Source organism: Monodelphis domestica, chromosome 2, assembly GCF_027887165.1.
Source record: "Monodelphis domestica isolate mMonDom1 chromosome 2, mMonDom1.pri, whole genome shotgun sequence".
In the NCBI taxonomy this organism is placed as follows: domain Eukaryota; kingdom Metazoa; phylum Chordata; class Mammalia; order Didelphimorphia; family Didelphidae; genus Monodelphis; species Monodelphis domestica.
Genome location: NC_077228.1, coordinates 123,396,603 through 123,416,370, shown reverse-complemented (window position 1 = coordinate 123,416,370; position 19,768 = coordinate 123,396,603). Strand labels below are relative to the sequence as shown.

The window sequence follows — 19,768 nt, the reverse complement described above, 5'->3', positions numbered from 1 at the left end:
TATGAGCCCCAAGCTACCTTAAATGTGGGTAACACCTATTATGACTGTCTTTTGGACACTGGAGCTTCCAGGTCTGTAGTAAAGAGTATACCTGATTTACATTAAGATTACATTGGCTCAGAGAATGTAATGGGAGTGTCAGGGATACCCCAAAGAGTTAAAAAGCTTTCCCCTAGGATGGTGTCTGTAGGACTCCTAGAAGTACAACATTCTTTCCTCATGCCTGACTCCCCTTTAAATTTGCTGGGGAGGGACCTCCTATGCAAACTCAGAGCCCACAATAACGTGCTCCCCAGATGGTTCCTTATCATTGGAAGTACCTGAGGAATCTTTAAATTTACTCCCTGCACTTCTCTCAGAGAGCCAGGAGGGGAAAAAGCATCCCACCTTTGCAATACCTGCAGATATACCAGGGTCTCTTTGGGCCACATCTTCTTCCAATGTAGGCTTACTTAAGTCAACTGTTCCTGTGCAGATAAAAACTAAATCTAGCCCACTTCCTTTCATTCCTCAGTACCCTCTCTCAAAGGAAGCAATAGAGGGCATTACCCCACTAATAAACTCATTAATCAATCAGGGTATCATAATTTCCTGTAAATCTGAATACAATATGCCCACACTGTCCGTAAAAAAACAAAAATAGGGCCCTATGGCAAGCACCTCTATAGATCTGTATGGGATCTGAGGGCTGTGAACAATCACATTATAAAGAGACACTCCGTAGTTTCCAAAATAAATACGATCATTTCTTCTATTCCTAGCACAGCTACATACTTTACAGTAGTGGACTTGTGCTCAACCATCTTTTCCATACCTATACTTGAGGATTCCAGGAATATCTTTGCTTTCACCTAGAAGGGCTCTCATTTTACATGGAGTCATTTGCCCCAGGGTTACGTGGAAAGTCCAAATTTATTCTCACAAATTTTGAGTCAAAACACAGATAATATAAAACTTAAAAACAGCAAATTAATCAAATACATAGATGATCTACTCTTGGCTTCAACAGATGCAGAAGCATGTCATGAAGATAGTAAACACCTTTTTTTGGAACTATACAAAAGAGGGCATAAGATCTCGAAGAATAAAGTTCAGTGTTGTCTCCCTCAAAGTAGAATATTTGGGGTTCATCCTGACTGCGAGTGCCCATTCTATTTCTCCCAAATGAATTGGAAATATTCAAAAATTAAGTGCTCCTACCACTAAGAAACAGTTAAGAGCAATTTTAGGAGCAACAGTGTTTTGTAGACAATGGATTCCTTGCTATGAAGAAATTACTAAGCCCCTTATAGCACTAACAAGGGATTCAGTCCCTGAACCACTTAACTTAGAGACAGAAGACCTATCAGCTCTATCAGATCTAAAACAGGCTATTCTGTCTGCCCCCACTCTAGACATCCCAGATTACAACAAGCCATTTACTTTGTATGTACATGAGCGAAGAGGGGTAACTTCAGGTGTTTTAACTCAGACTTTGGGACCTTCTCAGCTTCCCATTGTTTATTATTCAGCCCAACTGGAGCCAATAGCTTCAGGAGCACCACCATGTCTTAGAGGTGTAGGTGCTACAGCCTTATCAGTGACAAAAACTGTTGATCTATTATTGGGATACCCATTAACAATTATGTGCCCACATGAGGTAGAAGTTGCTAAGGCATAGAACACAGGCATTTTCTGATCAGCAAATTACAAGGTATGAAATAGCCCTATTAAACAACAAAAAAATCAACTTGAAATGCTGTGCAACTCTTAACTCTGCCACCTTGCTTCCAGATTTGCCAACTTCAGGAGAACCATTACATAATTGTTAAACACTATAGTGTCCATGGCAGAAAAGCCTCGAGATAATCTCTTGGATACTCCCTTAGACAATGCAGATCGAGTCTTATTTACTGATGGTTCTTCTTTTATGAGGGATGGCATACACTAGATTGAAGCCTCTGTAGTCACAGAACTTGCCACTGAGTGGTCAGATTCACTGCCCTCTAATATTAGTGCTCAAGGTGCAGAACTCATAGCTCTGAAACATGCCTGTATAATTGCCAAGTGTAAAAAGGCAACAATTTATACAAATTCTAGATATGCTTTTGGCATTTGTCACTCAGTCGGGATGCTATGGCTCCAGAGAGGATTTTTAACCTCAAATGGAAAATCTATAGCTAATGCAGAAATTATTAATGAAGTTCTTACTGCTCTCCAGCTGCCTGAAGCCCTAGCTGTAGTCCATTGCTCTGCCCATACAGGTTACGGACCCTGTCTCTAGGGGAAATGACTGAGAAGAAACCACTACAAAGCTAGCAGCCATAGAAGGGCCTAAATTTAATTTTAACATTAACAACCACTGATGACTTAAATTTATCACTTTCCTATAATGAAAAAGTGGAAAAATGGAAGCAAAAATTTAAAGCAAAATAGATTAATGGAGTTGTGACAAGGAAATCTTTTAAGGTTTACAGAGTATGGGTGTCATCTGAAGGAAAACCCCTGCTCCCTAGAAGTTTCTATCACCAAATTTGCCAATCTGTTCATAAAAATGGTCACTTTGTGGCCCAGGGCATTGTGGACTCTGTTAAGAGAGTATGGAGAGCCCCTGGTATAACTACCATAGCCTCTAAAGTGTGTTCAGCCTGCTCTACCTGCCAAGCATATAATCAACAGGCCTTTCGTGGCAAAGCCTTTGGTGGGCATCCTCTGGCTTACACACCTTTTGAACACCTACAGATAGATTTCATAACAATGCCAAAGGCTGGACATTATAATGTGTATCTAGTCATAGTAGATCAACTGACCAGATGGCCGGAAGAATTTCCTACAGACCAAGCCACAATGGCTTTTGTTGCTAAAGTGCTTTTAAAAGAGATTATTCCTCGCTTTGGACTGCCAGCACATACTGATTCAGATAGGGGAAGTCATTTTACTGATTCTTTTCTAAAACAGATATATTCTTGCTTGGGGATAACTCCCAAATTTCATGTTCCCTATCATCACTAGAGCTCAGGTCAAGTTGAAAGAATGAGAACTTAAAATTGTGTTTGCCAAATTATGTACTGAGACACATTTAAAAGGGCCTGAAATTCTCCCTCTGGACCTATTTTAGCTTAGAAGAAGGCCCAGAGGAGACCTGCACATCTCACCATTTGAGATGCTTTTTGGACATCCACCTATACAGGTTAAGCCTTTCTCCCCTGCATAAACATCACTATTACGGGGAGCCACTACTATCGCTTCCTATATACAGGAATTACAGCACAAACTGCATGAACTCCATAACTCCAGAGCTGCAGTACAAGATGGACCACTAGATTTTTCACTTCATGACCTGAACCCAGAAGACAAGGTGTATATAAAGAACTTACAGCTTACTGGAGCAACTCAGCCTTCTGGGGAAGTGCCATTCCAAATATTGTTAACTACTCCAACATCTATAAAGATTGGAGAGAAGGACTCTTGGATTCATTGCTCACATGTAAAGAGAGCATCTTCTACTGAGACTGATTGACTGTATCCTATCACGTGCATTGGAGGTAATAATGGACAAGTGGATACTGTTTTTTTGGGAACACATTGAATTCCCGAATTTTTTCCTTACTTTAATTATTGCTTTTCTTCTATTTTGATTAGATTATTTGATTTTTCCCCTTTTTCTCATTTCTTGTACTTAAGGTACATACAATCAATATTAATTTTTTATTCTTCAGTAATGTAGTTTAATATATATATATACACACATGCTATAATATTAATGCATACCCAAAAGCTTTAAACTTTGGGAACCTGCCATTTATTGATAAAATGTTATGAGACTGTGATTAATGTTTTTGTCTGATTCTAGGAAATGGGATAAAAAAAGAAGCAGACTTAACCTGAATAGTGCCAAAAAGAGCACTGTAAAGGGTGAAATTATGGTTGAGACTGAAAAAAAATCTAAATTTAAGTGGTTGCCAAGGGAAATCCCAAATAATAAAATAGCCAAGTCAGCTGCCAAATTTTATGATGATTTAATTGATATAGTAGAGAAGATTTTAAGAAGGAGGAAGGAAAGGGTTAGTACCAGGCAGGAAGATAGGAGATCTAGAAAGTAAGGTTTTGAGTGTGAAGGAGGAAAGAATCAGCCTGACCTCCAAAGAGGCTTAGCTAAGATGTGTAACAGTTAAAATTTAGGGGAGACTGGGGAGAGACTATGGCAGGTAGAAATTAGTTTCTCTCTGCAAGGAGTATTTTATTTTTTAGAGGTTTATTAAGGATTAAGGATTAAAGAAAATATAGGATAAGGAAAACGTGCCTAGGCCAGAGGCCTAGACAAGACCTCATCTACATTATGGAAAGAGCCATGTCTGCTCCAAAACAGAAGTCCAAAAGGCGCCCCAAAAACCTTTTCCACCAGGTTAAATACCTTCTCGATCTTGGCCTACCTGAGAATTTCCATGAGATTACAAAGCATTTTGGGGAAGTGGAGCAAAGGCTTGTGGGAATTGTAGTCCTGTATTCGAGTCTATTTTTTCCATACCCCCTTTTGATTGTTTGAAAAAAATTATTTTTTTTCCCAAAGGATCATGAAAACATAATCAATTTAAAGATTACAATAATTTGAGGATAAGAGAAACAAAAGAATAAAACCAATAATTACTGTATGCATTGACAGAAAGCTAGTTAGGGGGAAGTCCCCTTTGGCATGAAAGTATACATACAAATAAATGTTCAATCAACCACACCCAAAGTTCAATTTTGTGCAACTTGTGATCTGGAGGCATCTTCATTATGTCTTCTCCAACAGTTCAGTTTCTGGGTTCAGAGAGGTAGCATCTTCTTTACCTAAAATTCTTCTCAAAAGGAATTTAAACTTTGCAATTTAAAATAATATTTTTTACATTCCCCTCGTTAAGAGGGTGATTGACAAATACAGAATCACTTAGGGATGCATGGCTGAGGTATGAGTTATATGAACCAATTGGTAAGAGATATTAAAAAGACATCAGAAAAATCCAAAGAAAAAAGGAAAAAAACTCTGGATGAAAATATAGACTTATCAAAGTCTTATGTGAAAAATTCCAAGTAAAAGAAAAATAAATCTATAGCAGGTCCTTGAATCAGGGCCTAATTAAAATGATCTAAGCAATGATGCATTTACCCAGTCAGTAGCCAGGACTACAGAAAGTTGCCACACTATGAGAGGCAGAAAAGAAAGGGACCAGATTATAGAAGCCAAGTAGGAGCCAAGTTTTGGGGATACTCTCTGTGAGTATCTTCAGAGTGAGTGTGGACACAAGGAAAGCCTATGTCTAACAATGATAAACACAGTAACCTCGAGTCTTCACACTAGGTTCAAGACCTTTGTATTGGCCTAGAAGTGCATCAATCCATCCTAGATTGGCTTTTCTTTGGCTCTGTGCAATGGCTCTTGTGTATATATCTTGTCCTGGAATCAGACAGAATCATTAAGCAAAGTCCCATAATTTTTAAAATAATTAGTGGCATCGGTTTTATAGTCACAAGCTTTTTGGGCATGCTCTGACAAATGTATTTCAAACTTGTATTACTGAAAAGTAAAAAAGTTAAAGAAAATCTTAAATGTTGGTGACATGTGCTTTAAATATAAAAGAGAAAAAAAATAAAAAAACAAATGGTATATTGCACATGCAAGAAAAATATAATAAAAGTCTTTTAAAAATTCCAAAATATAGCTTATAATCATTGACATACTGTGTCAGCTAAGAAAATAAAGATTACAAGGCTTTCTCACCAAAAATGAGATCCATTTCCTCTTTGTATCTGGCCATGATCACTGTGAGTAGAAGGCAAATGAATTGAACAGTAGTACAAATATGTAGTATCAATATCCCCAAAATTCTCAATAGCCCAATTAATTACAATAGCAAACAAACACACTTTCACATTTCACATAAGTTGTATGACATTTAAAAGCCTATGAATTGATGGATATTTGTCACAAGTTTTTACAAATGTAGCAATCTTTCAGCCTTGGTAATAAACATATTTTTAAACAAAGTAAAACTCATCTTGGGTTTAGAACATAATCAAGAAATCTATATATCATTCTGGGGCAAGTAAAGTAGTGAGCTGAAGAGTATAAATAAAGGGATGCTCCTTTTTCTTGGAGGCTTATAGGGATACAAATGCCCTGAGATTAACTGCCCAACTTCCATTCACATGTGGGAAGGTTGGGGTTTATAAAATGTATTTCACTTCAGCTACTATTGGCCTTACCTCGTGGTAGGGGCAGGCAAAAATAACCTGAGATTGTTAAAAAAAAATTACAAAAATCATATTTAAAAAACCCTTAAAATCATTTGAGGTATTTAGTACATTAAATTTTCCAAAGGTTTTATACAATTGTAACCAGTTCTGAAGTCCATCTATTCTCGGCAAAATAGAAAAAAGCTGTTTTTTTTTTTAATATGGGCTTAATTACAATAATATTTGTTCAGCACAGTTATAGGGGAAAAACAACAGAATTTTAAAACTCAGTACGTTCAAAATAAATTGAATCAACTTTCAGTGTAACATAAAATATCGAATCCAGTAACATACGAACTTAAAATCACAAAGTTATATCTTAAACAGATCAGGAAATGCAATAGAAATACAGAGATTTTTTATAAACCATTGGAGTCTGAAATGACTTAGAATATAGCCTTTAGTCTCTTCAAAGTTCTCCAGTCTTTAAGTTCCTTGGGTTCTTATCCATTTAAATGTCTATTGTCCGAAGGCAGAGTAGTAAGGGCTAGGCAATGAGGGTTAAGGGGTCTGCTCAGGGCCCCATAGCTGGGAAGTATCTGAGGCCAGATTTTAACCCAGGACATGTTTTTAGGCCTGGCTATCAGTTCACTGAGCCACCCATTTGCCTCCCCAAAGTTGAATCTTTGGGCTGAATCTGCTCCCTGACAGGCAGGTGAAGTCAATGAAATTACCAGAAGAATAAAAAGGTATCCTTTTAAACAGCCCATTGCTATTAAGTTTCTGTTTGAAAAATCTGTTTCTTCTCCTCTCCCCTGCTATGAACCCCCTGTGGTCAATACCCTCATCCACGTGGAGGCTTAACCTAAGGGAAAATTACCCTTTCTCCTTTCCCTCTTGTCTCTCCCCTCCGCCCACGTGGCCAATACTGTTGCCAGCTGGTCCAAATGAGTCCTGAGTTATCTGCTCCAAGGATCTGGGTGATGAGCCAACTGGGGTCACGCCCATGGGTCTGGAGCTGGGGTGATGAGCTGTCTGGGTAGAAGGCCAGATGGGTGAGAGACAGACTGCCAGGGTGGGTAGGGCCAGGAGCCAGAGTGCAGACAGGTAGGGCCAGGAGCCATAGTACAGACAGGTAGGACCAGGAGCCGGAGTGCAGACAGGTAGGACCAGGAGCCGGAGTGCAGACAGGTAGGACCAGGAGCCGGAGCACTGACAAGCAGGGCAGGGAGCTAGGGCACCAGGTGAGAGGCCAGGAGCAGAAGCAGGAGCCAGAGAGGGCTGCAGGCAGGAGCTGATCAAGATGGTTTTCTAAAGAGCATCTTGGAGAAATGTGGCTTTAAAAAAATCATTATCTAGGCTAAAAAATTTGAGAAGTTCTCATCCAATCTAGTGGTCGCCATCTGTAACAGTTAAAATTTAGGGGAGACTGGGGAGAGACTATGGCAGGTAGAAATTAGTTTCTCTCTGCAAGGAGTATTTTATTTTTTAGAGGTTTATTAAGGATTAAAGAAAATACAGGATAAGGAAAACGTGCCTAGGCCAGAGGCCTAGACAAGACCTCACCTACATTATGGAAAGAGCCATGTCTGCTCCAAAACGGAAGTCCAAAAGGCCCCCCAAAAACCTTTGCCACCAAGTTAAATACCTTCTCGATCTTGGCCTACCTGAGCATTTCCATGAGATTACAAAGCATTTTGGGGAAGTGGAGCAAAGGCTTGTGGGGATTGTAGTCCTGTATTCGAGTCTATTTTTTACAGATGCCTGAACCTGAAATCAGCTCCAGGGCAAAATTTGCCACCCAACACTCCAAGATGTTGGAATGCTTAGCACGCTGCCAGTCAGAGTCGTTTCTCCAGGGAAAAAAGAAAGAGGTAGAAACCGACGTGTCTTATATGGACGTTTTTGCATCACTTTTCTGTGTCTCATCTGTACCAATGAGGACTTACTCTGGGCTGTCCTTTTTTTTGCACATGTCTGTTGAAGGCCATCTCCTCAGATAATTAAATCTTGAGTTTGATGCAGACCTTTCAAAATCTTGTTAAACTGAGTAGGGTGGAGAATGTGGAGTTTCCAAGACCTGATTCTGTTATTCCAAGTATCTCCATTGTTATTGATCAGGAAATAGCTAAATCAGATCTTCTAAAGAATGGTCTGATTAGGGTGGAATAAAATTCACAGCACAAAGTTCAAAAAGAAAGAAACCAATCCAGGTAGGATTGATGCAATTCTAAGTCATTACAAAAGGACTTGAACTTAGTGTGAGACTTGATGTTGCGACACTTGACATATGTTAAGACATATGACTTCCTTGTATCCACACTCTTTGTGAAATACTCACAGACAAGTTTCGAAGTTTGGCTAACATCCTGGCTCCTCCTATCCCTGAAAATGACAAAAAATTCGACCAGGGAATGACACTTCCCTATATCACACAAAAATCTAATCTTTTTCTCTCTCATAGTATAGCAACTTCCTGTAGTCTTGGCTACAAATGGATACGTGAAATATTATTGCATTCTGTCCTACACAATTGTGCAATAGAAATTACTTTAATTGGACCCTAATACAATTAGGGTCTGTTAGAAATTTATTGGACCCTAAGGCAAGGGCCTATTATGAATTTATTCTTGCTTACTCAAAATTTTGTATACATAGATTTTTGATATTTTGATTCTGATTCCGAATTCTTCTATCTCCAAAAAAAAAGTCAATTTTTCTTCCATTATTTTTTTTCTCATGTTTTTGTTTTTTGTTTATTCTTTTGATAATTGACTCATATACCCCCATAACTCAACCATGCATCCTGAGCTGGGTGTTTCTTCTCTCTCTCTCTCTTTTTTTAAACTCTTACCTTCCATCTTGGAGTCAATACTCCCAAGGCAGAAGAGGGGTAAGGGCTAGGCAATGGGGGTCAAGTGACTTGCCCAGGGTCACACAGCTGGGAAGTGTCTGAGGCCAGATTTGAACCTAGAACCTCCTGTCTCTAGGCCTGACTCTCAATCCACTGAGATACCCAGCTGCCCCCTGAACTGGGTGTTTCTTAACACCTTAACAGAAAGACTTTAGAACTCTGAGTCTAGAAGACTAACCTCTTCATTTCTTATTCTGTTACTAGGGGGGATGTGTCAGTGGATGTAAGAAGTAGCAATAGTGATGCCAAAAAAGAGAAGACTATTGTAATATTTATAAAATGCACAGAAAAGAAAGTTCAGAGGGAAGTACAAATAGGCAGGTTTATACTAAATATAATGTGTGGAACATAAGGCACAATACTTGACACATAGTGGGATACTTAATAAATGTTTATTGACTGAATAGCAAATGTCCAAATAACCAAAGTCTTCCATTACTACTATATCATACCATGAAATCATTAGCCAGAATTGTGATCATTTTCCCAAACTCTCCTTCAGGTCATCTATACTGACAAAAATTTCTCTCATGCTGGTCTTCTTTGACCTCCACCAAATACTGTCCATCATCCCACCTTTTTCTTTCTTTTTTTGTGTTGTTCTTGTAGATCAGGTCTTCCTATCTAAGCCAGAAAGGAAGAGCAGTGGCTACCCATGGACTTAATCTCATTATTGATCAGTACCTGAGCTCAAATCTATCCATTTTCTGACAACCCCCATCATTTCCTAAGGCTTACTATATTAATGCTGCATTTAATAAGGACATTGTCTGCTAATCCCTACAGCAGCTCAAAACTCTGGACTCAAGATGTCTGAGTGTCTCAAATCTCTTCAGGGATTATATATTTGCACCACTACTATCCCAACCCTCATCTTGTTTCTTTTGAATAAAGTATACACATCCAGAACCAGGTTCCAATCATGCATTTTATCCCATCAAGTCCCTTCCTTTGTTAGGACCCTTAGTTCATTTTGTTTGTGGCCTGTTTGGACATTTGTAATACAAACATGAGACCTTCAGGATCCTCTCCTAGTTTTTATCTTCTATGAATTTTTAGGAGTGGTAGTTGCTATTCTTTCTCTGAAACTACTCCCTATGGCATATAAATTTTGAAATAACATAGACTTAAATTTTGTTTCAAAAAATCTACTTCATAAATACTAGATGGAGAAGACATTATTACTCAACCATTCTTATGCAGCAGTTATGGTGGGTTGTATTGGACTATAAGCTCAAAATGAGTCAAGAATGTGACTGAATAGCCAACAATCTAAATATTTTTAAAATAATTTCTAAACTGCATTGAGATGTATATTATTAAAGATGGAGGATAAAGGCCTGCCATAGTCTGCCCACCAAAAAGTGGAAAAGCTCCTACTTAAACATTACTGAAGATTATTTTCACCAAAGTAGTAGAAACTGTGCCATATATCATTTGCAGATTTGAAATTTAGTACCTAATAAATTTGGTATTATAGATCAGAAACTTGCCATAAACATGAAAAGTCCCCTCATGTCAAATACAAATCCTTCCCAAAATATTCTCATGTTGAGAATTCAACAAAAAATATACTGAAATTGGGGCATTTCCACAAACAAAACTGTAACCTGCCATTGTTTGGACATAACAAAAGATCCACAAAAATATAATTTTTAATAGAAGTTACAATACCAAATACTCAATTTCCAAGCCATGATAATTGAAAAACATTAAAATATAAGCAGATCTCCCATAAACTGGATGGATCCTCTATGGAATATTTGTTAAACTATGTTAGTTTGAAATCACATGTGGTAAAGATGTCACTACAATTTCACCTAGTGGCTGGAATACTCACTAGAGAGCAAAAATCAGAATTTTTTTGCTCATGCTATTCCCTCTGCCTGGAATATTCTTATTTCCATCTCTGCAAGTAAAATTCCTCTCCATCCTTGAAATTCCAGTCCACATGCCACATAACATATGAAGCTTCCAGTCAAAAGGAATCTTTTTTTTTTCAGTCAATTACTACTGCTTTTTTTTAATCTCTCTAAATGTAATCTGACATCTACTTATGATAGTTAATCTTGTGGCTAGGGGGACAATCAGAAAAGGCTTCATGGAATGAAATTATGTGTTTTCTACTAGAATAGAAGCTCTATGGGAAAACAGCCTCCACCACATTCCTCTTTATGGCTCTGATGATCTCTTGCACAAGGTAAACACTCAATAAATATTTGCTTAAACCATCAATGTTGCTATGTAATTTTTAAACAACAGAAATCATGATTCACAGTTGGCCATGTAAAAGTTTAAAGATTTATTTTCTTTCAATCTACTAGTTTAGCTTAACACTGATAAATATCAGAAAATGAATATTTTTAAACTTCTTTATAATAGTAAATTTCTAAATTAAAGCCAAAAATCAGTAGAAACTATTTCTACATGAAGGTTTGAATCTAAGTTCTTTGACTTAAGTCACAGTAATTACTAATTTTAAAGTCTAAAAAACCTTTAACTCACAACAACCCTCTGTGAAATAGATGTGTTACCACCCCCATTTTACAGATCTAAGATCCATTATCCATTTGGTATCTAAAGCCTTTTATAACCTGGCTAGAACCTACTTTTGCAAGCTTACATTTACTCCTCTTTACTCCTGCAATTTAGCTAAACTGTTGGGTTTTTTTTGTTTTTGTTTTTTTTTACTGTACCAAACATACATCATGCTAGTTTCCATCTCTGTACATTTGGACAGGCCCTTTGCCCCTCATCCTTGAAATCCATGTCCTCACTCTCAGAATCCCAAATTTCCTTCAAAGCTCAGCTCAAATATGGTATAACTTTGTGAAGCATTTCCAGATACTCCCTAAATGTTAGTTCCTCCTTCCAAAAATGACCTTGCATTTTTATGTTGTTTCCCCCAACCCACCCAACAGAATATAAGCAACTTAAGGGCAGGGAGTGCTACATTTTTGTCTATCACTATCACCTAACTCATAGTTTGCATATGATAAGTATTTATTGAATGACTATGTTAATCAATTACTGAATCTGTTTCCTTATCTATAAAATGGGAATTAAAATATCTGTCCTACCTTTATCATAGAGCTTTTTATAAGAACCAAATGAAATAATACTAGGAAAGCCCTTTAAATGTAAAGTTTTATAAAGAGGATGGTGTCAGTAAATTAAGAAAACATTTTCTCAGAAATACAAATGAGTCATAGTAGTCATCCCTACCCTCAAACCCCACCCACCTGCATTCACCCCAAAGTATACACAGAATCAAAGAACTAGAAGGAATCTTGAAAATCCTTTTCCACAACCCCTTTCATTTTAGAGAGAGTAAGACCTAAAGACAAGGTCAGTCAGCTGGCTACTGAAGTGCTGAAATTAGAACCAGTCTTTTACTATCATTCAATGTTCCTTCCATATTTTATAAATCATCACATAAAGCATAAGAAAAATACAGATAGCCAGACTAATTCAATATTTATTCAACCTCCAGGAAATATTTTCAAATGAAATTAAAATTCTAATTCTAAATTATAATGGCTAAAGAATTAAAAAGAAGTAATAGTAACTAGCATTTATATTGCTTCTTAACATTTACAAAGCTCTCTCTATGTGTTTATCTTATTTGATCCTCAGAACAACCCTATGAGATGAAATGCTGTTAGCCTCCTTTTACTGAGGTGCAGAGAGACTAAGACTTTCTTAGGGTTACATACAGTTGATATGTGTTTGAGGTAGTCAAGTTTTCCTAAACTTCAAGTCCAGGATTCTATCCACTTTGCCACCTGACTTGATTCTCTTTGACATACTAAACTTAAGCTGCTTCCCCACAATTCAAACTACTAATGTTCAAAATTATATTATTGGAATGTAAATCAAATAATTTATCAAATGGAGTGAAATCATAAACACCAGCCTTATATATCATTAAAAACTTAAAATATTCACAGGACAGAGAAGGGGGGAAATTCTTAGTTTTTAGTCAAACCAATGCAGAATACTGGAGAAAACTTTACAGCAATACATTTTTTCAATTTCTAAAAATGTGTACAAAAATGTTCTAATTTTTGCCTAATAATAAAACTATCTCATAAAAGCCCCATAACAGCCCTGCATAGTAGGTATGTTTGTTATAATCTATACTTAGTCAAAAAGCATTTATTGAGTATCTACTATGCAACAGGCAACTATGCTAAGTACTGGGAAAACAAAGGCATTCAGTTTAATGGAGGAGACAATATGTGAACTATGTATCAGTAACCTATATCTAGTATAAATTGAACAGTCTTTAGAGGGAAGACACTAGAATTAAGGGGGCTGAAAAAGGTTTCTTGTGGAAGGCAAGATTTTTAACTGGTACAGGAAAACCAGGAGACCAAAATGAGGAGGTAAAATATTTCATACTTAGGGAACAATTAATGAAAATGCCTAGAGTAAACAAAATACTTAAAAATAAAATCAATTCTTTAAAAAATGATTATGCATACTATTCACCTAATAGACTCAAAATACAGAATGAGAAGTTTATTTTATCATACATATTTGTAATGGTTTTCATAGTTCTGATCTCATTTGGAGAGATAGGAAGATGAAAATTATTAAAACTAAATATTTTTTAAATAAAAGTAAATGCCAAGAGTTCAGTTATACTATCCTGTTAGGGGTTCACTGAGTATGAGTGGAGGGTATAGGGGTCAAGGGAAAAATGTAAAATGTTCCATTTTAGAAAAAAATTTGAAAAGTAGGAGGGAGGCAGGTTATGAAAGGCTTTGAATGAGAAAAAGATAATTTTATATTTGATTCTGTAGGTGAAAGAGAGCCACTGAAGTTTAGTGAATGGGGTGAGGGGTGACAGGGTCAGACCTGAAGAAAGAACATTTAGCTGAATAGAAGGATGGAATAGAGTGAGAAGAGACAAGGGAGACCAATAAAAAAGCTATTTCAAGAGTTGAGGCATGAGATGATGAGGACTTTCACTAAAAGAGAAGAGGGTGTATGAGAAAGATGTTACAAAGATAGAAATGGCAAGCCTTGGCAACTATTGGACTGGAGAGGTGAAAGGAAGTGTGAATGATGCCCTAGGTGATTGAGAGGATGATAGTGATCTTGACAGTAATAGGAAAGTTGGAAAGTGGGGGAAGCATGAAGAGAAAGATGAGTTCTTTTGGACATGCTAAGTTTCAGATATTCATATGGCATGGCGTTCCAGATGCCCATTAGGCAATTAAAGATTTGAAATGAGAGGCTAGGTATGATAAGTAGATTTGAGAATCAGCAGCATGGAGATAATTGAATTCAGGGATGCTTTGGAGATCACTAAAGTGAAAGAGTAGAGGTAGAATTAAAGAGGGCCTAAGATAGCATCTTAGGAAAAACCTACAGTTAGAGGGCATTAGACTGAATATCTAGCAAAATATTAACAATCATGTATGATGATCAACTTATCATAGATGAGGAAACCAAAGCCCAAGGAGGTGAGACTTGCCCAAAGTCACAGAGATAGTGTAAGAGGCAGGATTTAAATCCAGTTCCATCTTTGTGACTATGCAAATTTGTGTTTTAAAAAATGTCCTAAATAGCTCTAAAATATTTCTATATTATATAATTATATGTAATTGTATTTCTACATATACTTCTATACATATAATTATATTTCTACAATAGGATACTTTATGTAGACATTACTGCTTATTTTATTAAACATTTTCATCCTAACAGCTATGCAAGAAATTAAAATAAGTTTAATATTACAAAGGCAGAACAAATTTTATTCATTTTTCCATCAAGACTAACAAACTTCAACTTTCTCATAGGCTCTTGTTCACATATGTAATTCTATAACTTATATTTCTGTCAAAATATGTATGCAAAGCCATAAGACAAAACACTGATAAAACTCCCAAATGAGAAAAATTTTTAATCTCCATGGAAGCTGCCTTCACAAACCATTTAATAATTTAATTGGAATTCTATATTCACTAATGCCTAGAAACTAAAAAAGCTAGGATAAAAATAAATATAAATTTTTCTAAAAAATTAAAAGGAAAAGCAATAATATATAGTATTCTGACTAACCAATATCATCAACATCCTGTTACTAGACTATAAGATTCATAAAGTTAAGAACTTCTTCCTAAACTTTGCAGCTCACACAGGATCCAATAGAGTGCTCTGTAACACAAGAAATAATATTTATTCTTTGCCTAGTTCTTATAACTATAGTTTTGAGGCCTGCACAGTTCTCACTTAAATAAAATATATTTTAACAATGCCAAGATCATTTATCATTTGGGCAGCCACAAATGTTTACTGGCAAGGTCCTATGGTCTTTGGAGTCCAACCTGCGGTGGCTTTTTTTTTTTTTACAAATAAGGAAAATGAGGCACAGAGCATGTGACTTGCCCAGGATCACACAGCTAATAACGTGTTTAGACAGGAATCTGAATCTAGCTGTTTTTGACTAAAAGTCAAGTGTTCTCTCCATTATGACATACCCTGTTAATTCGAAGCTCTGAAAAACTTGGGGATTAAAACCATAAATTTGTTGGGGGTTTTTAATCATCCTGGCCAAAATTTTATTGTATTTCAAAGTATGTTCTAATATGATTCAAGAGAGACTTCTCAGGCTTTGAAACTTATCTCGGATTGAAGCATATTGAAGCTTTAGTTATTTGGCTCCAACCACGCTTCATTAACTTAATTATCCTCTTCCTCACAGAGACCTGGCAAACTCTTTTTGAGAAAAGTGACTCATAAAACATAAAACAGCATTGAACAAAAATTAAAGTCCTTTTCATATACATCCCCCTCCCTCCCCTTCAACAAGTTAGAAAAAAGGCATAGTAAAAGGTGGGTTGTGGGGTTAAGGTACCTGGAGGGACTTGAGGGAGGATAGGGAAACTATCATCCTCTTTCTTCACTCTAAAGTCAACCAAAATATTCTTATGACCAAACCCCTCAGATTACACTATCTTGCCATACTGCTCTAAAAGCTTCATATAATTCCTTCAAACTGATAAGTAACAAGGTTGAAATTAAAACATAATTTTAAGTAACACAATGCACAATTATAGTACTCTGCATCATAAGAGATGGAAGCCTTCAAGAAAGCCGTGTTCGTTTTCGAAGTAAAGTGGGGTAGTTGGTTTTAAAACAGTCAAAAGGAATAGTTAGACCTCCAGGTGCAACAGCATGCCCACAACTAAACTATATTTCTCTTCTTCAATTTCCCCCAAGTCCCCTCTAATTTGATGCTCCCGGTTTCCCCACTAGGTTTATACAGGGGAGACATCTGGCTCCAGAACTGGGCGGTACTCACAACGTCCATTTCCCCAAGGGGTGGGGAAAGCACCGGGCTTGCCCCCCCAGTTGGGGGTGTCCAACTGCCCACCATTTTCCACCTGACCCAGCTGCTCCCTTCCCCCGCTCCCAGCGCCCACCTGTGAACAACCCCGCGGAAGAGTAAGAATCCCCGATCTACTCCACTCCCGCCTCCTTGCAGCTCACCTGGTTCCCCCAACATTGAGCTGGATGATCTCGCCGCTGCCAGCCGCCGCCGAGGCTAAGCCACCGCAGTTTCCCCCGGCCATCTCCGGAGGCTCCGGCCGAGAGCGTTGTCCTCCCCCTTCTCCACCTCCTCCGACTCCTCCTCCAGCCAGGGCCGCCGGGCCCGGGGCGGGAACAGGAGCGGGAGCCGGCTGGAGAGCCAGCGGGACGGCGGCGGAGCCGATGGTGGCCGGAAGGCGGGGGAGGGGAGAGGCTGAGAGCCTGCCCCCCTGCTCAGCAACCAAAGGAGGGGACGGCGGTGGGGCTCACGCCCTCCCACGGGGCTCCAGTGTCCCCCAACCACTCCAAGGCCACTGCGGCCTGGGCAGCCCCCTCCAGCTGTCTTCTAGCCACCCCGCCGCTCCCAGGCCGCGGCGCCTCTACCTCCCACAGAAGCGTCGCCGCCGCCTGCCCTCCTGCCCGCCGGCTGGGGAGGAGGGGTCACCACACGGGACAAAATACCGCAGCCACGGCCCCTAGGCTGGCTGCAGCCACGGAGACCGAGATGGAGACGGAGAGGGGCGGGCGGGCGCGGGGGGGTAGAGGGGGAAAGGGAGGGCCGCAGCAGCGAGGATCCGCCCGAGCAGAGTTTCCCGGGCTGACGGTGATGGCGCTGTGCTAAGGGAGTGGACTGGGAGGAAGGATGAGGGAACGTGCTCCCCACAGGCCTGGATCCAGATAGGATTCCTTATTTTCCTCCTATCGCCATCCCTCTGTGGGTGTGCGCGCGTGTTTTTGATAGGGGGTGGGAGGGTGCACACACCCATATACACGCGACCACTGTTTGATTCGCACAACCAAGATCAGTCTGTCTGTGTCTGTCTATCTGACACACACAACATACACACCAGTTTCTCATAATCAAGACCTCCCAAGCACACATAGAAGGAAGATCACTGTTTGACTCTCAGAACCAAGATTTCCCAAAGACTGAAAGCGATGTAGGAGCACATTACCTCTACTCCCAAATCTCCGGGCAACTTTTACTGATTAATAAATACCATCTGGTCAGAAGTGTGGCCAAAAAAAATTAATGAAAATTTGACTAAAATAAGAAACGCAGAACCACCAAAGTAGTTAGGAAGAACAAGTCTTTGATCAGGACAAGGAAGAAAATGCTCTAAGGGCCACCACACAAAGTCAAGTGCAAGATACCACACAAAAAACAAACTCTAGGACTCTAGGAACACCTTATCAGAGAAGAGGTACCTCAAAAGGGAAATTTCCAATAAACTGAAGAGCTTGGGGTCCTAGATACACTCTGGGGAATAAAGGATAAGAAAAGCAATTGATTGGTTTACAATGGAGACAAGGGAAGGAGGATTCAGCCAGGGGCTGGATTACCTGGAAGAGGTCTAGATACAATGGGAAAATTTACATTAATATTGATTAAATCTACTAATTCTATCTAGACTGAGATCATTGGGTACTTTAAAACCTATTGTTCAGTCTAAGGTGGGTCAGCCTGGGACAAAGGTAAATTTGAGGGTTCCATAAAACTAAGTCATCAGTTGAAAGGTTCTGGGGGCTAGGGACAGAATTTTTCTGAGCATTACTATGGAAATCCTAGACTAATAATCCCAAGAAGTATTTAATATCAGGTGCCCTCTGTTAACCTGGGGAAAACACAGAACTACTAAAGCAGTCAGAAAAACCAAGTCTAATCAGGAAAAAGATAGTGTTCAATATTTCAGCCACCACACAGTCAAGCTCCTAAAAACCACAAAAAGCCAAGAGCTTTGGGACTCTGGGAACAGTATCTCTGGGAGAATGCACAGCTCAAGAGAATTCTCCAAAGAACAATAGAATTTGGGGAATTTATATACCCTCTGGAGAACTTGGTAGAGCAAGTGTCAACTTGGAATCTAGAAACCCCAATCTTGAGAACCCTGAGTTTGTAGCAGCATGAGGTCTGAAGACATCAAATTTGACCTTGTCACATGTAAATTTATCCAGAGGGAAATCCCATACTCAGAGTTTCAGACTAATAATAAACCTTAAAGTACTTTTAGGTGGAGCTAGCAGACCCTATCAGATGTTACCTATCATTTTTGTCCTGGTAAATGTTCCTCTTGTATCAAAGTCCTTTCTCAAGTAACCCAACCTTTGACTGGTCCTTTCCCTTTTGTGTCCATTGTAAAACATCAGCCTCTCCCCAATAATCCTGTATAGAACTCCTCATTTCTTTGTAATCTTTGTAAAGTCAATCAACCATATTCTCCTGTCCTCTTACCAGGAGGTATATAAATTCCCCAATTTTCATGGTTCCTTGGAGCTAACATCTAGTGGGGTGGCACTCCCAGGGATCAGGATCCTGAGCCTTCAGCTCTGTGGTTTGAGGTGTGTGGCTCTGTATGGAGGCCTAAAGATTGAAATCTCTCCTGATTAAAGATTCTGTTTTTCTGACTATTAAATAGTTCTATGTTTTTTTCCAGTTTAACACAAGCATGCATAGACAAGCTGCAAGCAAGCAGCAAAGAGGTTGCAGCTAGGGTATCAGGGAGTGATTGTATGCAATGAATGCAAAAGGAAAAGGTCAAGCCTCTTAAGAGCTGAGTTTCCTGAGAGGACTTTAATAGAATGGGAGAAGCTACTAAAACAAAAAAGAGTACTCAACATTTGATTATGTCTACTAATCCCACCCAAACTGGAATCCCCAAACACTTCAAGGTCTATAGTTCAGTCCAAAACAGGTGTACCTGGTACTTGAGTTCTCAAGGGGCAGGGGCAATTGGGGTCTCCAGATTTCAAGTTGACATCTCTAAAAGTCTTAGTATAGTTTTAAGCCTTAGTCACTTTAGTAGCACAAAGGGAACCAATTATTGAAATAGTTAATTTGTTTAAGTTGATGGATCCTTAAACTTCAGTAGCTTACAACTGCAGGAAGGCTTGTGGGATACTATATTTACTGGGTGAATTCCAAGAAGCAATTGTTTCACTCTTCAGCCACATGGTGAAACCTATGGACTCCTCCTCAGAACAATGTTTTTTTAAATACTTAAGAAACATCAGATTGCACAGAGAATTATGGAAATACAGTTATCAAAAAAAATTTTAAGTTGATGGGCACAAAGTTAAACACTTGCTTGTAAAGAAAAAAACATCATGAGAACT

General features: G+C 38.7%; 1 protein-coding gene across 1 annotated transcript in view; it reads right to left on the bottom strand.

The window, feature by feature from the left end:
• Nucleotides 1-17,376, bottom strand: part of KCTD3 (potassium channel tetramerization domain containing 3) — a 94,649-nt gene extending 77,273 nt beyond the window's left edge. The window contains exon 1 of the mRNA XM_001367149.5: nucleotides 16,616-17,376. Coding sequence (XP_001367186.1) covers nucleotides 16,616-16,698 — 83 coding nt within the window. The 5' untranslated portion in view covers nucleotides 16,699-17,376. The remainder of the gene's footprint in view (nucleotides 1-16,615) is intronic.
• Nucleotides 17,377-19,768: the final 2,392 nt, after the last annotated feature.